Genomic DNA, 22272 nt, shown 5'->3' on the forward strand with positions numbered 1-22272 from the left:
AGCAAACAAAACTCACGTTTGTTTTGGATGATAAATCTTAATTCCTCTTAATTAACAAGGTGAGCATTGAAAAAGTGCATGTCTTAAGTGTATTTGTTGCATCAGCACACTGGCAGAATGGTGTAAATCTCTTTCGTAATAAGAAAAACAGTTGGCTGTTTGTATCAATTTCAGAGAACTTTGAAATTTGGAAGTGTGCTTCTCAGGGTTTCACTGAGTTCAGAGAGATTAACAGAAAATAGTGTGAGTGAGGAGAAACGTCCTCTTTCTCACTCTCTCTCTTATCTCTGTGTGTGTGTGTGTGTGTGTGTGTGTGTGTGTGTCTGTGTGTGTGTGTATTAGTATAAAGCTGAGAAGGTTTACAGTAATAGCATTAGACACAGTACTTTGAGGGCCGGTGCGGCAGTTAGGATTAGGGGCTCCTTCAGGCTTGAAACAGCTGCCACATACACAATAAATATATATAGATACTCTCATGTATAGATCACTGCTTTCAGAAATATTATATATAAATATGTAAGGAGTGTATATATATATATATATACATGTGTGTTCTTCCATGCTTTGATGACCAGTGTTGTCATCCTATAAAAGTGTATTGATGTTGTCAGTAAGTACACCCCTAGACCCCACCCGAAACACATACACACACGTGCATGTAATAACCAAACCTCATACACTGCACAGGAAATAGAATGATGTAAATTATGATCTTATCTTCCCTTATTTCACACCTTCTATTTAACCTGATCAGCTTGGTGTTTTTCTCGTGGACAGAGAGAGAAGAGACGGATTCTTTTCCTCTACAACCTGCAGATCCAGAGACGGATTTCATTCATCTACAGACAGAGCAAACGACTGAGGAGGAGACAACTGCCACCAAACTCTGTGTGTATGCTATTTCACCGCTTCTCAACTTCTATAAGCCATCCACACCACTTTAATTCATAATTTTGTTGCTAATGTGTGAAGTCTAAAGTAATTGTTGTTACTGATACTAATGTAATTGAATAATAAATACAAAGTCATTAACACAATACTTATATAATTACATAGTTACATGACTCATTAATAATTATTCATATATAAAAACATAAATATTTATACCTAACCAGTTAGTTACAAAAGAAATGTTATTTAGATTGCATTTAAAAGACATGATGCTTTCTCTTTCTGTCTGTCTGTCTGTCTTTCTATCTTTCTCGCTCTCTCAGGTGTTCTCTATGCTGCTCTCTCCTCTGGAGCGTGTGGGCTGCAGGATTTGTTGGTGCTGGCTGTGTGAGGAGTTCGTGAGACAGAGATGGGCAGTGCAATGCATAGTTCCTCACTGCTCAGCTGTCTACTGTCCGCAGTGCTGGTCAGATTTGAGCAGCTGCCCCGTGTGCTCTGACCGTACAAACAACATAACTCTGGACAGTAATTCAGATACAGACGTTTACTATTATGACTGATTCCATATTCTGTCAGCAAGAAAAACAAGGCATTTAAACCTTTAACAAAACTCGGCATGGATATAAACATCCAGAAAAAAAACCCTATCCATGAATAAATAAACTTGCCAGTAAAAGTACTTCTGACCGTGTCATACATTTGCTTGCGGGTCTAGAAAATAGATTTAAACTGATACATTAACTGATAAAGAGGAAGTTGTCGACAAAATTTGTTATTTTTTTTAAACTTATCTCTTCAGGTTGTCATTATTTTATCTGTGAAGTTGGAATGGTTTCTTTTTTATTTATTTTTGAGTGTAAGGTAAAATTTTCAAAATGGGCAAGCTAAACAAATAGAGTTTGGAATTAATTATGATATCTCAAGGAAAATGTAGACATGGTGGTATATGAGAGGACATATGCTGTTTTCTTGATGCTTTACATTGGTATTTCATTCATTGTCTGTAACCTATGGACACTTTTGAGTCACCAATCCACCTACCAACATGTGTTTTTGGACTGTGGGAGGAAACCCACACGGACACAGAGAGAACACACACCAAACTCACAGTCACCCGGAGCGGGACATGAATCCACAACCTCCAGGTCCCTGGAGCTGTATGACTGCCACTACCTACTGCGCCACTGTACTGCCAACATTGGTATTTATGAATGTTTTATGAGTGAAAAGTAGTACCCTCTGTTCTGTGCTCTTGTGTGCAATATTGTTTAGGGGGGAAATGCTCTCCATTTTTAATTAACATTTAAAGTGTCATATCTGGACTACAGGAGAAAATTTAACATTACATTATTATATTTGTGTTGCAAAAAAGCAAAACCTTTGCACTAGATATTCACCTATTCTGAATTAGAATAAAAGAACATTTTATATATGTTTCCTTTATAGATATATACAGAGATCATCCAAAACAATTAAATATCAATTTTTTTCAATTCCAATTACTCTGCACTTTACATTTCCAAAATTACAGACTTGTTGGTCCCCTTTATAAAGTCAGAGCTCATCTGCTGCTGCACTTTTAGTGTTAGTCCTTTTTAGTCTCTCAGTGGCCACAGGACATTGCTCAAAATAGTTTAGCAGTTACACTATGGCACTATTGTGTCTGATACACTCCAAACAGCAAAAAAACATTAACAAACCACCATCCGAAATAGAGCTGTGGGAGTCTGACCACCGAAGAACAGTGTGAAATGGGTCCAACATGGGAGTATGAGGAGTAACATATGGACTAAAGTCTCTAATTGTACAATAGAACAACATAGTGTACTTTTATGTGGAGCTTATAAAATGGACAATGTGTGCAGAAGCAATGTTAACATTAATGTTAATTGCAAATGCTGGTGGAATCACTCAGTGTGTGTGTGTGTTCATGCGCGGTCAGTGAAGGGTTAACCTGGCTGAAGGAAATCCCGCCTCTCGCTGGGCCGGGCTCGGAGCTGAACGCTGTTCCTTCATGTAAACACACACACTTCGGCAGCTCCTACGCAGCCGTGCGGACACAGCGAGGGTATAGGGCACTTTACAGAGTAAAGAGGACACGAGATTAAACGCAGTTTGACTTTTAACGGTTAAATCGACGGCACAGGGCAGGATTGGAAGGAGAGACAGAGGGGAATGGGCCAAGAACCAGGGTTTTGGTTTTGGCGGTAGACTCAGCAGCAGGCGAACGAGGCGTTTAGATACACATTAAAACAGATATTCACACCAACAGACGGATTTTACCTTGTCTGTACTGTTGGTTAAGACACTAAAATACCTTGCAGCTATTCTACGTTCTGGACTGGACATTCCTGATTTCTAATTCTTCAGCTAAGCTCTGTCTGTCTGTGTGGAAGTCACTGAGACTGGACCTGGGTCTTTTTTGCCGCCTCTCCTCGTCTGGAATGAAAGTTAGAGGATGAGCCCCGAGTGCCAGCTGCTCACGGTTTCATGGCGAGCTTTTCTCACCCTGCTGCTGTTTGAGAGCTCTGCTCATCAGCTTGTGTCCACACTCTCACTGGCAACCGCTGTAAACACCAGCTCTGGACTTGTGGAAGATGGCGAGCCAGCATCTCCTGCACCTGTGGGAGTACTGAGTACTGAAAGCAGCGCTGCTGATCAACGCATAGATGGATTAGACCTTACAGAGATAACCCACTCTTCACACTCAGGTATGAGACACTCAGTACACAGCACTGCAATATTTGAGATCTACTGTTCAGATATTTCTCATGAGTCCAGGAATGTAGGTCTCCTCTTGGGTTTTAATAGAGATCTCTCAGACAAGACTGAGAGAGTAGAGCTGGACGATATGATCAAAATTTATGTGACAATATATTTCTTACTTTTGGTCAATGCGATATAATACTGATATCTATATGAACAATAATAAACCACAGAAAATCTGCCAAGAACTGAAAGCAACATGACATCACCATCAGACAAACACCTATTGGCTTTGTCAATGTGAATATTTTATAACTAATTTAAAAATTAGGGCGGTACGATGATGCAGCCAGTAGTGTGGCAGTCACACCTCTCCAGGGACCTGTGGTTGTGGGTTTAAGTTCTGCTCCGGGTGACTGTCTGTGAGGAGTTGGTGTGTTCTCTCTGTGTCGGCGTGGGTTTCCTCCGGGTGCTCCGGTTTCCTCCCACGGCCCAAAAACACACGTTGGTAGGTGGATTGACGGCTCAAAAGTGGCAGTAGGTGTGAGTGAATGTGTGTGTGTGTGTGTGTTGCCCTGTGGAGGACCCCCCCCCCCCTTGCTGTCTTTCGCCCAATGATTCCGCACCCACCGCAACCCTGAACTGGATAAGCGGTTACAGCTAGTGAATTTTAAAATTAAGTGCAGTGAACAGATGGCAGCACCAAATAATGACTGTAAGTCAGTGACAGATGCTGTAAATAATATATATTGAAATATTGAAAATGTGTATAAAATTCATAATATTGTTATTGAAACATTTTATATTGTGATATATATTGATATTGAATTACTGCCCAGCCCTAACTAAGAGCCCTCTTGGTTATGGTGCTGTAAATAAGTATTGTCATTTATATTTTCTTTTGTTCCAGCAGTATTTTATGTCATCTCTTTGTCCAGTCTGCTAGGAAAATTTAGATTTTAAATTTAGTTTTATGTTAATATTTTAAGATACCTATAGCCCTGAGACACATTACCTGACAAACTGTTGGAGAAGGGAAAAGACCAAACCATGTGTGATTGAATACCCATGGCCTATAGCTTATAAAGAGATGCCCTCTGTCAGAAAGGTTAATAAAGACCCTAGACACATGCTATCCCATGAGAACGATTCTTCAGCCCTTTATGCTACACACTAAATTTCTTTGCCTTATGTCCACACTTAAAAATCCTTCATTATGTATAGATTCTTTTAAAAGTATTTCTGCACTGACAGATCTCATTTCTAAAAAGTTATTTAAAGAACCATCCACTAAAAGGTTATTTAGAGAACTCAAAGAAGGCTTCAAAGATAGCTTTTAAAAACAGTGTACACTAAAATATGTCTGTAAAGTCAAATTTGTCTTCATAGACAGCTGTAGAATGAGTTAAGCAGCATCAAGAATGAATTTGGGTTAGGCTTAGATGCAAATTGTGGTCCTGATTGTTGTAAACTGGTAATGAAGATGTAAATAAATATTAGGTGTAAACAAACCAAAATGTTATTGGGTTATAAATTCAGCAAAATTTATATTCGTACTGTCTCCTCTGGACTTGGAGCAGATCTTATTTTATACTTCCTTACAGTGTATTGTTATTAAACACTTGAAAAATACTAAAAACATGGTTTAAAAAAACTGCAGGCAACATGTGTTTGAGGTGAGATATCTGTGTAAATCCCATACACAATTATTGATGATTGGCTGCTTTTGAAAAAAATGGAAACAATGAACAACTTCTTCATTCATTCATTCATTCATTATCTGTAAACGCTTATCCAGTTCAGGGTCACGGTGGGTCCAGAGCCTACCTGGAATCATTGGGTGCAAGGCGGAATACACCCTGGAGGGGGAACAACGTCTTCAGTATATAGTAATGTTATTGCAAAGATTACAAATACATTTACTGTTTTATATGTATAAGAATATGAACATTTGGCCACGTTGCCTGCATTGCTCAGCACACAATTCTTCAATATTTTTGGGAGACAAAATCATAAACGTTATTCCCAGAAAATAGACAGACAAATTACACCAGGCATTGACAGATCTCTACTTACGTAATCATGGATGGCTAGGAAACATGCACATTATCATCCAGTGCATTCAGTTCTTTTTTAGAATTGCTGCTTATCCTCATTTGACTCTTGGCGATGCTTCTCTGTGTCACTGTCACATTTAATCCGGCAAGGAGACAGGATGAAAGTACAAAAGTGGCTTTAAGACACTCGTAAATACATGGCTTAAACAAAGGAATAAAACCAGTCTAACTTAACAAAAATAAAATAAAGTAAGTAAATATCTCAGTTAATGTCAGTGTGTAGGAAAGAAATAAATTGCAGTTGCACAATGCAATGGAAAGTTCATGATCTAGGGCTAAACAGTGTTTTGCTACAGAGTATATAGACATTTACCATTTGATTACAAAATAACTTAAAGTAGTGGTTTGGGTGTTTTATAATGCAGAGAAATGCTGTGAGTGTAAAACTCAAATTGTCTCATCATTCACTAGGACCTACTATATAAAATGATTAAAAAAGAGTATTAACTGGCAGGTGAGTGTGGATTAGCTGTAGTGCAGTACTGATGGTGGTGATGATGTCATTGACTCTGGGTTGGGTTCTGGGTTGTCTGGATCTCATCCGAATGGGTCCCAGAAAGTGACTTTCAGACTTGGACAGAACCCAGTAAAAATAAGAAAAAAAAACTACTTTTACTCTAGTCACACAGTTACTGCAAATGCATATAGCTGGGTGGAGACAAATCAAAGGAAAAAGTGTTTCAGAAAGGTGTTGAACCTCCACAAATTGCCAGAGCAGCTTCTTGAAGAGCATAGCATCTTCATGCCTCTGGAAGTGTACTAGAGGGATAAAGCACCATTCTTCCAAGAAGATGTTCTCTCAGTTAGTGTTTTGATCAAGTTTGTCAGTCCAGAATCTCCAGTAAAGATATGATCACTGTGAAATATATTACACTAGGCCCCCTCACTGTATATAAATTTCAGTACAAGTTTAACATTAAACTGTACTTATAAATAACCTGAGAATGTGAATTTAGTCATTTCATATGTTTAGGTACACCACATTATCATTAATGTATAAAATGGCCTCTGTTGGTGGTTAATTCATTAAACTTGGTTGCTAAAGGGTTAATGATATTAACAAAATGCGATTAAGCCAACAGACTAAATGTCAGCTGATGGAGTAGACAAAGTAAAGTCAGTATCCGGCAAGATTTGAGGTCTAACAGTTTAGATGGTATCTATGTGTTATGAATGATTATGAATAACTTTTAATGTGTTTACAACAACGTAATAGCCATTAATATACAGATATGAAACCATGTATAAACCTATAATTGGAGGAACCTAGTTTTTGATGATACTGGATGATAACTACAAATAAAACTTGACATTATCTTGAATTTATTTATTTGCTTATTTATTTATGGACCTTTTTTTAACTAGCGCAAACCAACATAACTGGTTTCATAAACGTCTGCACAGCACTGATTCTCTGTTCTTCTCTCTGTCTTTAGTGCTAGGTCGTGGCAGAAGAGGGGAGCCCTTGGAGAGGACGAGGCCTTTTGCCTTGGTAAACGGACGCAGGAGAAGCCTGAGTGAAGTTTTGCAGGTGGGGGAAATCTGGAGACATGCAGTAGACTTTCAGCTAAACAAATAAACTCATTTAAAAATAGCTGTCTGAGCAAGCACACTTTTGAATTCAGTTCTTGTTTTTGTCCTCATTTCCCTTCACCGGCATGCAGACTTTTAGCCGTAAGACATTGTACATATGATCTGAACTGTTAGTATTAATTTACATGTTAACTTCGATAGTAGCTAGCAAGGACTTGTGGTATTTAGTGCAGCTGGTGTTGTTAGAAAGTGTGCAGTCTTGAAGGTGAATTGTTTCGGAGACACAGAGGTAATCATGTGTTTTAAGTGGATTATATGGTTGGGTAGAACACCAAATGAGACAGGGTTAAAATCATTTCAGTGTTGAGCTGCTCTGTATGCTGACACAGAGCCTGGGTATCTGTAACTGCAGTCACATTTAATCAGGCCAAGAATGCTTGTTCACTGTCTCTTCCCATCACTGTCTCTTTTTCACTGTAGGTGGAGGCTGAAACCTGATCACACCATTTATTTAACAAAAAGCAAATGTAGCTACAAGCTGTCCTTTAGTGATAATATTTATATTTTGTAAGTTGTGGAACCATAGTAGATATGTGTCTCTATAACCACAGTTTGACCATTTGCTGTTTCATCCTATAAAGCAGTTGCATATGCAGATTGAAATGAACACTTAATACTTAAAAATACACACTTAAAATGATGGTTCTACAAGGGTTCTTTATTAAAGGAAATGATTCTATATAGAACCAGTTCTTTGCATTATTAAGGAGTTATTAAGACTGATGGAGCAGGTGTTATAGATGTTTCTATATAATGCCTTTAAAAATGTTTTTTATGGCACCAAAAAGGTTCCTCTATTGTTACAAGCTTGACATCATAACAATAGAGGAACCCTTTTTGGTGCCATATAGAATTCTTTTTTAAAAGGTGCTATATAGAACCATCTATAACACATTCTCCATCAATCTGAAGAACACTTTAATGATGCAAAGCCTTTCATCACGCAAAATGTTATTCAGGTGTTCAGTGTTCTATATAGAACATTATCCTTTAATAAAGAACCATTGTGGAACCATTTTTAAGTGTGTAGGTTTATTATCAAAGTGAAATTCAAAAGTCCAAATCAAAAACACAATATAAACAAACACAGACAAGTCGAAAAGACAAAACTACAAATGCAGTGATGAAACAGAACCATGTAAAAAAGAAAAACGGAAAAGACACTACAGAAGGAAAAATACTTCACACTGAATAAACATAAACACGTATAAAGGCATGTACACAGGTAATAGAATCTGGTGAGTTACATCAATGGGACAGATTATGACTGGGAGCTGAAGTGTCATTCACAGTCATAAGAGTTTCCAAAGTCTTCTGGGAATTGGAGTACGGAAAAAGAACTGGATATGTGAAAAGTTGTGATCTGTTTCTCTCCTTTGTGTTCTCTCATTTCTTAACCTGGCTGGGGTGGAGGGAGTGGGATTCGGCCGGATATGATTTCAGAGGTCCCCTCAGCTGCACAGGAAGAGTCTGTCCCCTTAATGTTGCTTTCGCTTCCTTTCCTCTCAGATCATACTTATTTCAGGAAGTCTCCAGTAAAAGATGCCAGAGCACCTACTTCCTTCCCTCTCTGTAGGAGAGCAGAAAGGAGGAAATGAGGCAGCACATTTTACTCTCCACACTGCTCAATCCCTTGTGTAGGAATATGGAATAAAGACATGACTAGACAAAACCTTTTTTGGATGAACAACTCTCTAATGTTGTTTCCAGTGTCATAGATTTCTCTGATTCAGAAACAGAAACTCCGCTCCTAAGCTGAAAGGGAATAGCGCTCGTAAAGTGGTAGAGAGGACTAGAGCAATCGCAGCAAATGCTCTCTGTTTTCAACTTGTTTTGCACTGATGAGGAAAGGTGGGGAGTAATGTGTGTGTGTACGTTTGTGTGTGTGTCTATGTTCAGAGAAAGAGGAAAGGCGGTGGATGGCATGGGTGTGGGGGGTGTGTATGTATGTGTGTGTATGTGTTTTACAGCCTTTTTCCGTTCCTTTCCCATTGACACCCATCCACGAACAAAGTCTGTTCTTTCTTTCCATCCATTCAAATGATTACCATCAGCTTTTCCAAGCCAAGTCTGCCCTCAGATAGATGACCTGCACCCAGAGGATGTGTAATTAGACTAAAAACTCCCCAAATTAAATATCCTTATTTAAAAATACAACAGAGACATTATTTTCTAAACAAGCCCATTCAGATAACCATAATAAGAGAGCAGTGGTCTTTATGTACTCAATGATGTGTGTGTGTGTGTGTGTGGACAAATCACCCTAATGTGATTAGCTGGACCTGATAGGGCACTGATATTGGCTGCTTGGCTGAAAGGCTACAAACGTCTTTGAAGCTGGAAAGTGGCAGAGTAGTTTGAGAACAGCTGTGAAAACAAAAGTGAAAGTTTGTGAGCACATCTCATGGTGGGGATTTTTTTAACTGTTCCATGATCTTGCCTTCATTTTAAATAGCTGGCATTTGCAAACTATTTGCTCGCATTAAGCTCTTTTTTTCTGAACTCTTTGGCTTTAGAATATTAGTTGTAGGCTGTGAGAGATTGTACACACAATCTGAATGGCCCTATTCTACTCCAGTGTAATGCAGATTACGCTTTGGTTTCTAATCCACTGGGTGTATATACAATGTTTCACTCCACAGTGGCTCCACTGCAGTGTTTTAAAGTTGTACACGTGTTTTCAACCTAATGTTTATCTGCTACATTTGTAGCAAATGGTCAGTAATGACAGACAGTTAAAGCCCGGCTTTGAAAAGAATGTCATCTGTCAAACATAATTATACTCCAATTCAGTGAATGAGTGGTATGTCTAGTTCACTGTTAAACACAGGAATATGTGTCAAAGTAACTGTCCATTGAAATCTACCGTATGTTCACATTAATTTTTCAGCTTTGTTTCTAAATGTAAAGAATAAAAGCTGGGAATTCTCCTTTTCAGATGTGCATCCACAGACCAGAAAAAGAAAGTGGAAGAAAAGGGGGCAGCCATGTGTGATAGGCAGGGCGTTGTTTCTTGAGTAGGAACACAGAATTGCATTGAGCTTCAGGCTCCCGTTCTGATCCTCTTAAAACTCTGGAAACTCTGGTGTGTTTGTGTGTGTGTGTGTGTGTGTGTGAGAGAGAGAAAGAGAGAGAGAGAGAGAGAGAATGAAAATTGTGTGCAAGCCAAGAGAACATCAAGAGACTGGGAGGGGTTGCGTTTTCTTACAGTAACTCACTAACCACTCTCAAACCATTCAGGTTTGGAATCACAAACAAAAAAACACCCCCTCCCCCATTTTAAAAAATCGTATAAAAAAAAGCTGCATCAGTGCCTCTTCTGAAACACTGAGATTTCAAAGGGCCTCATATCTGATTACCAAATATCAAATTAACTCATACCTGATTACCTGCTTAAGACCACAGACTAAATGTAGTGTAATGCAATAACCAAGTAACCTGCCTCACCTCCATTTTCTTTCCCCCTCACTTAATCCATTCATTCTCTCTTTTGTCTACTCTGTCTTTCTGTCTTCTACAACTCCAACTCAGCGGACCACACCCAGCCTAACATTCATGTGGTGCTGAGGTCATTCCACTGGCTAGAACAAGTACTTAGAAACATTACCTCACAGACGGTCCCTGGGGTGGGGGTTGTGGGAGTGTGTTTGGAGGTGAATGTTGATGGTGAGAGAGTGTTATGGTGGAGACTGAGAGAAAGCAGTATAGGCTGAGGGATAGACAGATCTGAGTGCGAGTGAGTGGGGTCAGAGAGGGGTTAAAAGGTTCTGATGTTGATGGTGAGATGTGTGCGAATGAAGGATGAACAGGGTGAGAGGAATGCAGTGAGAGGAAAGGTTGGAAGAGAAAATAGAAGAAATTCTACAGTTATATCAACCGTCGTTCTAACAAGGCTTCTTTAGTTAGAGTTATACTAAAAAGGAACAGATAAAAGCACTGGTAGGTCACCAAAACGGTCTGAGTCTCAAACTCACTGCAATTCACATATCATCAATGTTCAAAGAAAAGCTGTCCTTCACATTGTGTAGAATATTCATGATGACTATTCAGTGTGGTAACTATTTCTTATCATTGTCGACCTGGATGTTCCCACGTCTGTGCTTGCCTTTAAAGATTGAAGCTGAACTTGAAGTTAAGGAGGAGGAAAGAAGAAAAAGATGAATGTTTAGGAGGTGTTAGGTGTTGGTCTTAGTCATGGGTGTGATCCTGCACCATTAACTCTCTGGACAACTTGAAACACAATACTGATTGGTAGTCATTATCTCCAAAAGGTGCCACACTGTTGAAAATAAAGGTGCTACAAATGATTCTTTGAGTGATACCATAGAAGGCTTTACTTATCCCCATTTTTTGCCACATTACTAGTCATCATCAATTCTGTCCATTACCATGTCTCACCAAACTCAAACTGTGACACCAGCCTCGGGAGGATGGGGGTGAGCATGTTCTTCTTGGGCAGAGAAGAAGGGCCATCCAACCCACCTAGGGAGCAAAACCAATTGTGCTCCCCAGGACACTCGGCCTTGGACGGCTGATGAATCAAACGCTGGATCTTTTGATGTTAGGACCAGTGCTTAGATCACAGGCACCACTCAGGAGCCTCTTCTCCATCTCTTCTGATGGTCTCTTATCCCATCTTTTAACTGTTTTATTCAAGGACATGTTAGTCACAGCATTTATTTGGATGAGCTATTTTATGTATTATAATTAGATATCTGCTTCAAGACATTTGAAGACTTAAAATATGAGAATCAAAATGAATTAGGACTCCAGGATGTAAATTGTGTAAAACGTATGCGCATTGTCACAGTCATGTTTGATAGTAGTAGGTAAGACTTAATTATTAGGTAATTATTACATTTAATTGCTTTAATTGATGGCAGATAAGGAGTAGTGAATGACCCTCATCACCCACACAACTCCAGACTGACATCTGCTCAACTTCATGATGAATCAGTCTGTAAATTAAGGAATGTTTTCCTTAAACTCTTAGTTACATGTGGGAAATTGGAATCATTATAGGACTATGCTGTTTTTCAACACAAGGGCAGCTCTGTGCTATTTGAAATAAAAAAAAGCAGTGTGTTACCACTTATATATTGCTTTTATGGCCACAGATAACCAAAAGGGTGGCACGGTGGCTTAGTGGTTAGCATGTTCGCCTCCCAGCGCTGGGATCTTGGGTTCAAGTCCCATCTGGGTGGAGTTTCCATGTTCTCCCCGTGTCTGCGTGGGTTTCCTCCGGGGTCTCCCGTTTCCTCCCACAGTCCAAAAACATGGAGGGTAGGTGAATTGGCTTCTGTCTAATAACTGTCCTGCTGTGTGATTGAATGTGTGTATGTGAATGAATGTCTGTATGTGTGAGTGAATGTGTGTGTGCCCAGATATGGATTGGCACTCTGTCCTGGGTGAAATCCTAGTGCCCGATGCAGTACTCCAGGTGGACGGTCGTTCCTGGTCGAGAGTAGGCTGTGCGCGTTTGGCTGCCGCTTCTCGCCAGTGTGTATGGATTGTGTGTTCTGAGCAGTGTGGATTGTAAAGCATCCTTGGGTATCTAGAAAGGTGCTATATAAGTGTAACGATAGATAGATAGATAGATAGATAGATAGATAGATAGAAAAGAGTGTTATTCCATTTTAGTTTATTATTATTTTTAAAAGATAATTGACACAAAAGAAATTCAATGAACCCTTCAAAGGGAACATATTATACCCCCTTTCCACAAATTAAGTTCCATGGGCTCTTAACGAAATGTCTGTGACATTCTTTGGTGAAAATTGCAAAAAGATCAAACAAAGCACCATCGTTCACCCCTATATAAACAGCCCTGTTCAGAAAGACCGGTTTCAGTGTCTGTTCCTTTAAATGAGGACGGGTCACAGTTCCGTTCAATGCAAGCATACAGGAGTAAGGAGCAGATGTCCTGTGGTTTTTTATTCAGTTTTGCTGGATTCATCTTGGGTCTTGTTTTCACCTGGTGTAATCAGTACACTTATATCTCTGCGCTTTTGATGTTTTTTTTGTTTTGTTTTATGTTTTGGTTCATTTTAACTCGTATTTGTGTGTCACATAAATGTTGCCAAGTTGATGTGCAAATCCACTAAAATTGTCATGGGTTCCTGTTTTGTGTTGTGGAAGATAAGAAGGTGATAACGTAATTATGATTTTAATGCAAATAAAAGTTATTCTGTAGAAATTAAATACACGGGTACATTTGGGAATGGTAAATCGTTTTGAGTATTATTGGAGCCATGGTCCTTGAAAATGTGCTGTTGTGTTTTTGCACTGTAACTGAATCCTACAGCAGTTTAAACATCAGAGGATTTCCAAATACAGGTTTATAAAGGATGACCCCTAGGCTAAGTTTGTACTGAGAGTGTTTAGCTGTTCTCAGATGGGCAGTGAGCAGTCCCCTGGTGCCGGTCAGACTGTGATATGTGATAATGGTGGTTTTCCTTTGAGATAGCTGTGGTGAGAGGGCTCTGTTCCCATGGGGAGAAAGAAAGAGAGTGAGAGAAAGGAGAAAGGCAGGAAACTGAGGCACCGCTGCAGGAAACTCACTGAGGTTTCACTTTTTTACTGCACTGATAAAGGAATGTGTGTCTGTAACTTATGTGTGTTTGTGTGTGTGTGAGAGAGAGAGAGACAGTGTGTATGTATGTATCAGTGTGTCAGTTTTTATGTACATGTCTGTGTGTGTTGGAAAGGAGGCAGCTGTTTTAATTGTACATTAAGTCAATCTTTGTGGTTTTACCAATTTTTTAAATGGAGATATTTGACGTAATTACCCACAGCTTAAGAAGTCAGTGTGGCGCACTGTGACACACTAGAGTACAGTTTCTGAAGGGATTAGATGTAACCATTTCCATAAGGATCCATTTGAGTAGGAAAGCATAAAGTCAAATTACACTATGTGGCGAAAATGGTGTTTCCAAAACTAGAGTTGCATTAAATATGGAAAAAAATTGTAAAAGATACAGAAAAAACATACCCGGTAATCCATCAAAATCTCAACAGAACAAAGCATCATTTTATAATCTGGAGGCGTTCCTGTCCATTTTCAGTCTGAAAGAATATATAGATGTCTAAAAAAATATATCAAAATTTTATTCAGATCAAGCAAAGATGCTGCTGGTGTTTTCTGCTTTATTTTTTCCCCCAATAAACTAAAAAAAATGAATTTGTGGGCCATTATATATAGACAGAGGTAAACTGAGGTAAATAACCGGTCATGATTTGCTTAATGTAACTAACTGAGCTAATGAAATGCACATGAGGTTAGAAGAAATATACATGAGATTATTCTGTAACAGTGTGAGAGCAGGCAGCATTCAAAAGCTAAAAATGGATGCCAGTGATGGAGGAAACAAAGAGAGAGATCAGTGTGTGTGTCTCTGCCTGTCAGCATGTGTGTCTCAGTGTCTCTGCTCTGTCTCTGAGCAGGAAACAGTGCTGTGGAGGCTGTGATCAGTGAGGAAATGAGCTGGCTGTGAGTTACAGAGAGAGAGAGGAGAGGAGAGGTGAGAGAGTGGAGAGCTTTAGATGAGTGTGTTGAGGGAGTGGAGAGGAAGAGCAGTCTGTTTATAGCCCATCGCTGTTTCTCTCACTGCTGCATGCTTTACACTCTGTCAGCAGCCGCCTCAGCAGATCCTACATGCTAAAGTTAATGTGTATGAGAGCAGAGGAGAGAAGAAATACAGATCTCATTGGCTGCAGCTTCACTGCTCCAGGGCAGCAGGATTTTTCATGAGTGACTTTAAATCTGTCTACCTCTGACGCCAGCCCATTAAAATTATATTAACCTCATATCCCGCATTTTCCCTTCGTTTTCTTGCATTTGTCACCTCCTTATATTTAAGTGGCAGTTTTTGTTGCTGTGCTTTGTAGTATGCAAAAATGAAATGAACCCAATATTGACTGCTTTTTTTTCCTTAATTAAAAAAGAAGGTGGATTTATGTTAATGTTTAACACAAGTGAGTGAGTGCTGAACAAGGCAGTTTTAAACTAGACAAAATCATTTGTATCTAGAACATTATAATACTTCAGCAAAGCATCAGGCTGATTTAGTAGGCCACATCAAATGTTATCCTGTAAAACCACTAGAAACTACTTTAAAATAATAGCAAAATATCATCTGTGCTGACTCAGAAAGCTCCCACATAATTCTGTCTTATGAATCAGTGTAGAATCATACAAACCAGATCATGTTGCTCCTGCACAGTGTGAATCACACAAATGTTCACAATGAGGGACAGAGTGTAAGACCATTAAAGGAACATTAGGTAAGATTTGGAATTTTTCTTCCTGGGTTAGACTTGCAGTTGCACGGTGTAATTTATATTTATAGTAAGTAATGTCCCAAAATCAAATGGGGAGGTTTGTATTTTCCTACCCTCCTCCAAATGTTACATAGTACCGTTTCAGCAGTGCTGAGCCTGGAGTAGCAACGACAGAAGCTCTGTTTTCCCTATTGCAGGGCAGTGAAGCATCACATTGATTCTGAAGCTGTAACTTAGAGGTGAAAATACTACCTAGTTTTCCTTTTAAAAGGTCTGATAACATCAGCAGTGAATTCAGCTTTAGTGAATACTTTTGTGAATTTGTTTTAGAACAAAATTTGTTTTGGTGTTAAATTTCCTTCCCAATTATTAATTGTCAGTTCCACCTGTTAGACTTTCCAAGTCACAAAATGTAAGCAAGTTAGGAAGATGAGAAAAGCACATGTTTCGTACAAGACATTTGAATCCAGCCACCACCTCTTTGTTTGAACTGTAGCTAAGACACCTGATTGCTTAGTGCGCCAGCTTCCCTGACACCAGACAGACGCTTGTACTTGTAATGAGGGGAGAGGGGAGCGTCCTGCTCATAAGGGAGCAAGGCCAACTCTCTTGGACCCTTGGATTTAGGAGGCAGGGGCATCACTGGAGAATTGAGCCAGCAATGTAGCGTTGATAGAAATAACACAGACTGCAGAACTCTGGAGCCCTTAAATGAGGCATATGCCTCATAATATATAACTGGGGAAAAAAACAAGTATACAAATAATTCAGTAGACTTTTTTTAACATTGTTTAAGGGATCAAATAAAGTTGCAACTTAACAGTCTCTGTCTTCCACCCATATTTTTGTCTGCTCCTGCTTCTCCCTGGCTTCACCAGTTATCACACATCGGCTCTAATTCTTTGGACTCACAGGTGCCTTATTTACAACCATGTATGGCCTTGAGTTTTAATTCTCTATCTTGCTAACAGTTTCTTGTTAGCCCGGTATTTCCTTTGTGTTTTGTATTTCTTTCTAGTTTTTTTAGACGTGTTCCTTTGGTTGATTTTGGTTGGTCTTAGTCCTTTATCTCAGCTGTGGAAAATTAAAAATCTGCAATCTCTTATATGTGACACACTACTCAATATAATTGTTTAATAAATTTATCATCAGTAATGGGGCAGGTAGTGTCGCAGTCACACAGCTCCAGGGACCTGGAGGTTGTGGGTTCGATTCCCACTCCGGGTGACTGTCTGTGAGGAGTTGGTGTGTTCTCCCCGTGTCTGCATGGGTTTCCTCCGGGTGCTCCGGTTTCCTCCCACAGTCCAAAAACACACGTTGGTAGGTGGATTGGCGACTCAAAAGTGTCCGTAGTTGTGAGTGAATGTGTGAGTGTGTCTGTGTTGCGCTGTGAAGGACTGGCGCCCCCTCCTTCCTGCCTTGCGCCCAATGATTCCAGCTAGGCTCTGGACCCACTGCGACCCTGAACTGGATAAGCGCTTACAGATAATGAATGAATGAATCATCAGTAATGTTCTTTCAGTGTTAACATTAGGTGATGGTAGACTAGCAAAATAGATCAAAGGTTATTCCGGGAGTGCCAAGTCTTTGCAAGAGATGTCCAATCACATTGTATAAGCAGAGATATCTGTTTAATAAATGTGATTTACAATTGCAGAGCTTGTTTATTTCATAATACAATCACCATTTGCTGTTCTGCAGAATGGTCACCCGGACACGCTGCTTTGTGGTCTGCAAGTAGGAGACAGCCTCCTTCTGCTGGAGCTGGAGAAAAACAAGTGAGTGTGCACCATTACACAGACAGCATATGATGGCAGTACTCTACAATGTCCATCTTATATTCCCTTATGTTTAAACATCTGCTTCTCTAACACCCTGTTTACTCACATCTTCTGGATTCTGCAGAGACCTCTTGCCTAAACCGCCCAATGTGTTCTACTACTTGCCAAATGGAACTGGAGTGTCCATGGAACAGAGCCCAGTGGTATGTTTGCTTCTGAGTTATTTCTAAACCTGTCATACTGTGTATTGCTCTACAATACACACTGAATTTGTTCTTACATGGTGACAGTCATTTTGGGTAATGTTTACTCACTTTACTGCCATATCATTCATTATTAGCCACAGAATTCTTTAATTGTGTTTGTGCATATTATATGGAAGACAGGAGCAGATGGATATATTTTCACAGAGCCTGGTCTATGTCAAAACGTGTCAATTTTATGTTGTGATTGAGTTGATTAATGGTTTTCTACCTCTTAAATGAATTGCAAAAATCATGTTACTGTTATAGATATTTGCCATCTAAATGTTTTGATGTGGATATTTTCCCACATTTATGAATGGTAGGGTATGGCTTCATTTGCTTGTTAGCTGTATTAGCTATGTAGCTCTAATGGAAGGGACATCTATTTATGCAGGGGTAGGCGCAGCAAGGCAAATGAGCTACGCACGTTTGAGCACTGCTTGCAAAAGATGGACAAGTTTGAGAGAGCTAAACATGCAGCAAATGATGAGTTTTCTCAAGCCACAGCTTCCAAAGGGAAAATACGATGAGGCATATCTTAAAGCAAGATGAGGGGATTAAATGTGTAATTTTTGCAGAGCAAATGTTCAGGTTTTAGGCTTTTTCTCTTTTTCATAATGTATTTTTTTGTACAGGGAAGCAATTAGGAGCAAATATGTGGGGAGTGGGGGGGGGGGGGGGGGCAGCCAAAATATTCTCATCTACAAAAGGGGGGCACAGCAGAAAAAGATTTGGAAACACTGTATTTATGTAATAAGACCTGTTATTTGTTCTCAGACTCAATGTTATTATCATGGTTTGGTGAGAGGGTTCCCTGAGTCCCGTGTGGCCATCAGTACCTGTACTGGCCTACGGTAAGACTGTATTTCCTTTTTATAATAGGGATGCACAAAGATTAAAAATATTCATACCTCATACCGTCATGGTAATTAATATGTCAGAAATAGTACACCATTCCTGCCTTTACAGAGAATCAGACGTTTTCTCTTCCATTTGTAGGGAATGAGTGTTGCACTGTGTTATATATTTCACTGAATGTAAGAGAATGGATATGCTCAGCAATAACATGCATAAACTACAATGAGAATAATGCAAATAAAGAAAACTTGAATATATATTGTCCTTATTGCCCTTATCTACAAACCCCATATTCAGAACTGTCAAGACTCTTTATAGAAATGCAGTAAAAGCTAAAATTAAGTGGGTATGTTTATCATGGTATAATGATCCATCATGTTCTGTTCTATATTTGCTTGCAAAGACTTTGGGGAATAATCCTTTTATATGTTCAATATTAACCTGCTTCTAAATAGTGTGTCATGAATTTTCTATAAATTTTACACTTATTTTGCCCCATCCCATATTTTTGGAGTGTTTTGCAGGCATGAGATTGTTTATTTAAAAAAAAAAACGCAACCATGCTGGTCAGTGAAAATGTTGTACATTTATCCATTAAAGTTTCAAGAGAATTAATACATCACAGATTCATGTTTTAGTGCATTTTACAAAATGACCCAATGTTCCTGGAATTGGGGTTTGTGCTTATGCCTCCCCCAGCAGGTCTCTTAACTACTCCTTTGTGTTAGACTGTTGATTTGTTGGAGTTATTTGCTTCCATGGATCCACTTTAATACTTTTCATATTTTTGAATTTATTATGTGTATTTTGTAACACGTTTAAAAAGAAAATCCTCCTTGTTGTATTCTGTGCTTTGCTCTATTATGTAATAGAAAAGTTGGCTACTTACTCTTTAGTAGCAGTGCTAGCTGAACAAATGCCAGAGGCTGTTGCAAGTAAACAACTCGTCAGAAGTAAGTGCTGTGAAATAGTGGTTTGGGAGAATGATCAGAAAAACATGGGAGCAGAAAAATGTGAATAAGTGTTATGAAATTTTATCTGGATTAAAAAGGGACCATTGATTCAACTGATAGAATCTCTCTTTCCGAGCCAGTGATGGTCGGGAGATGGTGCAGAGTTTATTTTGCAGTGCTATAAGCAGATCCATAATTGCCACTTGCACTTGTTTATGCTGGAGAAACTCATGCATGATGATGTCATCACAGCAGGTCCCAGAACATGGGATAATAAGTAAGGAATAGTAACATAACAGTACCTCATTTTCAAAAGTGTCTTATTTAAATATTTAAAATATTTAAAGTCATGGGTTTAGGTTTCAAGTATATGTTCTAATGTAATCTAAACTACAGTGGGAAAATGGAAGTCAATATAAAGTAAAATGTCTATCAAATTATTCTCTTTAGGGGGGTCATCTTCATCAATGCCAGCCTAAGCTTTGAGCTGCATCCAGATGAAGATGATAATGGAGCAGAGGGGAGTGGAGGAGCAACAGAAGAAAAGGGAATGCACCTGCTCTACTCGACTCATCATTTGAGCTCAGTATCAGGAGGCTGTGGACTTTCTCACACCTTTATACCCCCAATTCAGATCATCCCACGTATACACAGGGTGAGGGGCAAAATCAGTAGACCGTTTTTTGTGTGAGTGTGTGTGTGTTCATGTGTTTGCAGCATATAGTCCTCATATAAAGAAGGGCAAGCCCTAACCTGATTGTGAGCGGTTGTGTTTTACAGAGTAAAAGAGACATTCTTTCCGAAACCAAATATATTGAACTGGTGCTGGTGGCAGATCACAAAGAGGTGAGTGCATGTTTCTAGTCTCATAATGTGTAATCTTGAGTGCAGTATCGGGACATTGACAGTGTATTAGTTGCTTTTTGTTGTAAGTAACATTAGCTATACAGTCCAGTCTTAAATGAATAGTTCTGTGAAAAATGAAATTTGCTTCCTCCAAAGTGATCAGCCATTGATCAGCCAAAACAGGATATATACAGTATTGTGCAACAGGTTTAGGCGCCTGTGAAAATGAGATTTAAAAAGCTATTTATCTAGGCAGTAAGACATCATTTGCTCTAAAAGATTTTTTCTCGTTTTAAACGATATGTGCTCGTTTAACTGTTTCCAAACCTCTTATTTTAGCAGTCCAGTTTTATTGGAGGTTATCATGCTATACATGGTTTTACCAGTTAATACATACTTCATTATGTTAAATCAAGTGTGATGTTGATATAAAAAATCAGTGCAATGAAGGAAAATATCTGGAAACAGACTGTCACATCAAATTTCTAGGGGAAAAATGCTTTTACTTTTACTGTACAGAATGGTGCATTTTAACAATGCTCTAGCTAAATGCAAAAAATGTGTTGCGCAGTTAATTCACAGGACTAGCACAGCAGCAAATATTACAGGAGTAACAAGAAGATGTGCTGTCATGGTGGAAATGGTCAAGTGTGTCCATGTAAATGTTTTTCTAAATGGCCTGTCTTTGTTCTACAAATAAACTGCTCAATATCTTAAAAATATCCTGCATGAGAAATGTTGAATATATTGCTCCTTATTAACTAAATGTAATAAATACAGGGGTTAGACAATGAAACTGAAACACCTGTCATTTTAGTGTGGGAGGTTTCATGGCTAAATTGGACCAGTCTTGTGGCCAATCTTCATTAATTGCACATGGCACCAGTAAGACCATGTGCATCCAATGGTTCAAACATTGTATCCTGAAGGCAGTGCCGTGTATCAGGACGACAATGCACCAATACACACAGCAAGACTGGTGAAAGATTGGTTTGATGAACATGAAAGTGAAGTTGAACATCTCCCATGGCCTGTACAGTCACCAGATCTAAATATTATTGAGCCACTTTGGGGTGTTTTGGAGGAGCGAATCAGGAAACGTTTTCCTCCACCAGCATCACATAGTGACCTGGCCACTATCCTGCAAGAAGAATGGCTTAAAACCCCTCTGACCACTGTGCAGGACTTGTATATGTCATTCCCAAGATGAATTGATGCTCTATTGGCTGCAAAAGGAGGCCCTACACCATACTAATAAATTATTGTGGTCTAAAACCTGGTGTTTCAGTTTCATTGTCCAACCCCTGTATATTCTGATGAATCTTGTTTTCCTGCTTTTATGGCTATAATTATATGGGTTTATTTATATAAGAAAACCTGTATTTAAGGTCAAATATGAAAGTCTAATCCAAATGTGAATAATTGAATTTAAGTGCACAAAATAACTTGAATTCTTTTGTTTAATATTTTCATTAAACTGGTGTGATTCCTCACAATATCAGTTTCAGAATGAAAACTGTCCCTCAGTACTAATCAAATGCCTCATGATGCACTGCCAAACAAACCAAGTTTTTAGAGCCAAGAAAAGGGTCATTTGTTTTGAGCTCTGATGTGCAAACATTTCACTTACTGAAGGCAATAGAAAAAGGGAAAACACAACTCTGCCTTTGCTTCACTCAATCCTGATGTTAATATACTGGCTAAAACATTAACATAGAGCACCTTTATAATCATTGTTGTGTAGTATACTGAACTTAATGATTATCACTGTTCTAAAATCTACGAACTGCAGTGTAAATATATGTAAGTATATATACACCACTCAGTGGAACTCAGAGAATGGGGAGTGAATGTTATGGGTGAATATGTGCATATAGTTCATTAAACGCTAAAACAATTACTATGTCGCCACCTGCTGGTAACTCATGTTCTCACTTCAATTTAAATTTAGCTTCTATGGATTATTGCATATTTTTATGCTTTCTTTATTCTTTTATTACAT

At 38.9% G+C, this 22272-nt stretch overlaps 2 protein-coding genes across 6 annotated transcripts in view; both read left to right on the top strand.

The window, feature by feature from the left end:
* The window catches only part of dcst1 (DC-STAMP domain containing 1), an 11974-nt gene extending 10336 nt beyond the window's left edge, over positions 1–1638 (top strand). For 2 of the 3 annotated variants that reach the window (XM_066682481.1, XM_066682482.1), the window contains 2 exons: positions 778–888; positions 1215–1638. In XM_066682481.1, coding sequence (XP_066538578.1) covers positions 778–888; positions 1215–1451 — 348 coding nt within the window. In that variant the 3' untranslated portion in view covers positions 1452–1638. Of the gene's footprint in view, positions 1–777; positions 893–1214 lie in introns of all 3 variants that reach the window. The other variant, XM_066682483.1, reaches the window with a different exon arrangement.
* A 1262-nt stretch (positions 1639–2900) lies between these two features.
* adam15 (ADAM metallopeptidase domain 15) overlaps positions 2901–22272 on the top strand; it is a 34194-nt gene continuing 14822 nt past the window's right edge. For all 3 annotated transcript variants that reach the window (XM_066682473.1, XM_066682474.1, XM_066682475.1), the window contains exons 1-7: positions 2901–3602; positions 7151–7245; positions 17289–17365; positions 17493–17571; positions 18391–18467; positions 19875–20079; positions 20205–20270. In XM_066682473.1, coding sequence (XP_066538570.1) covers positions 3350–3602; positions 7151–7245; positions 17289–17365; positions 17493–17571; positions 18391–18467; positions 19875–20079; positions 20205–20270 — 852 coding nt within the window. In that variant the 5' untranslated portion in view covers positions 2901–3349. The remainder of the gene's footprint in view (positions 3603–7150; positions 7246–17288; positions 17366–17492; positions 17572–18390; positions 18468–19874; positions 20080–20204; positions 20271–22272) is intronic.

The sequence above is a fragment of the Hoplias malabaricus genome, chromosome 10, assembly GCF_029633855.1.
Source record: "Hoplias malabaricus isolate fHopMal1 chromosome 10, fHopMal1.hap1, whole genome shotgun sequence".
In the NCBI taxonomy this organism is placed as follows: Eukaryota; Metazoa; Chordata; class Actinopteri; order Characiformes; family Erythrinidae; genus Hoplias; species Hoplias malabaricus.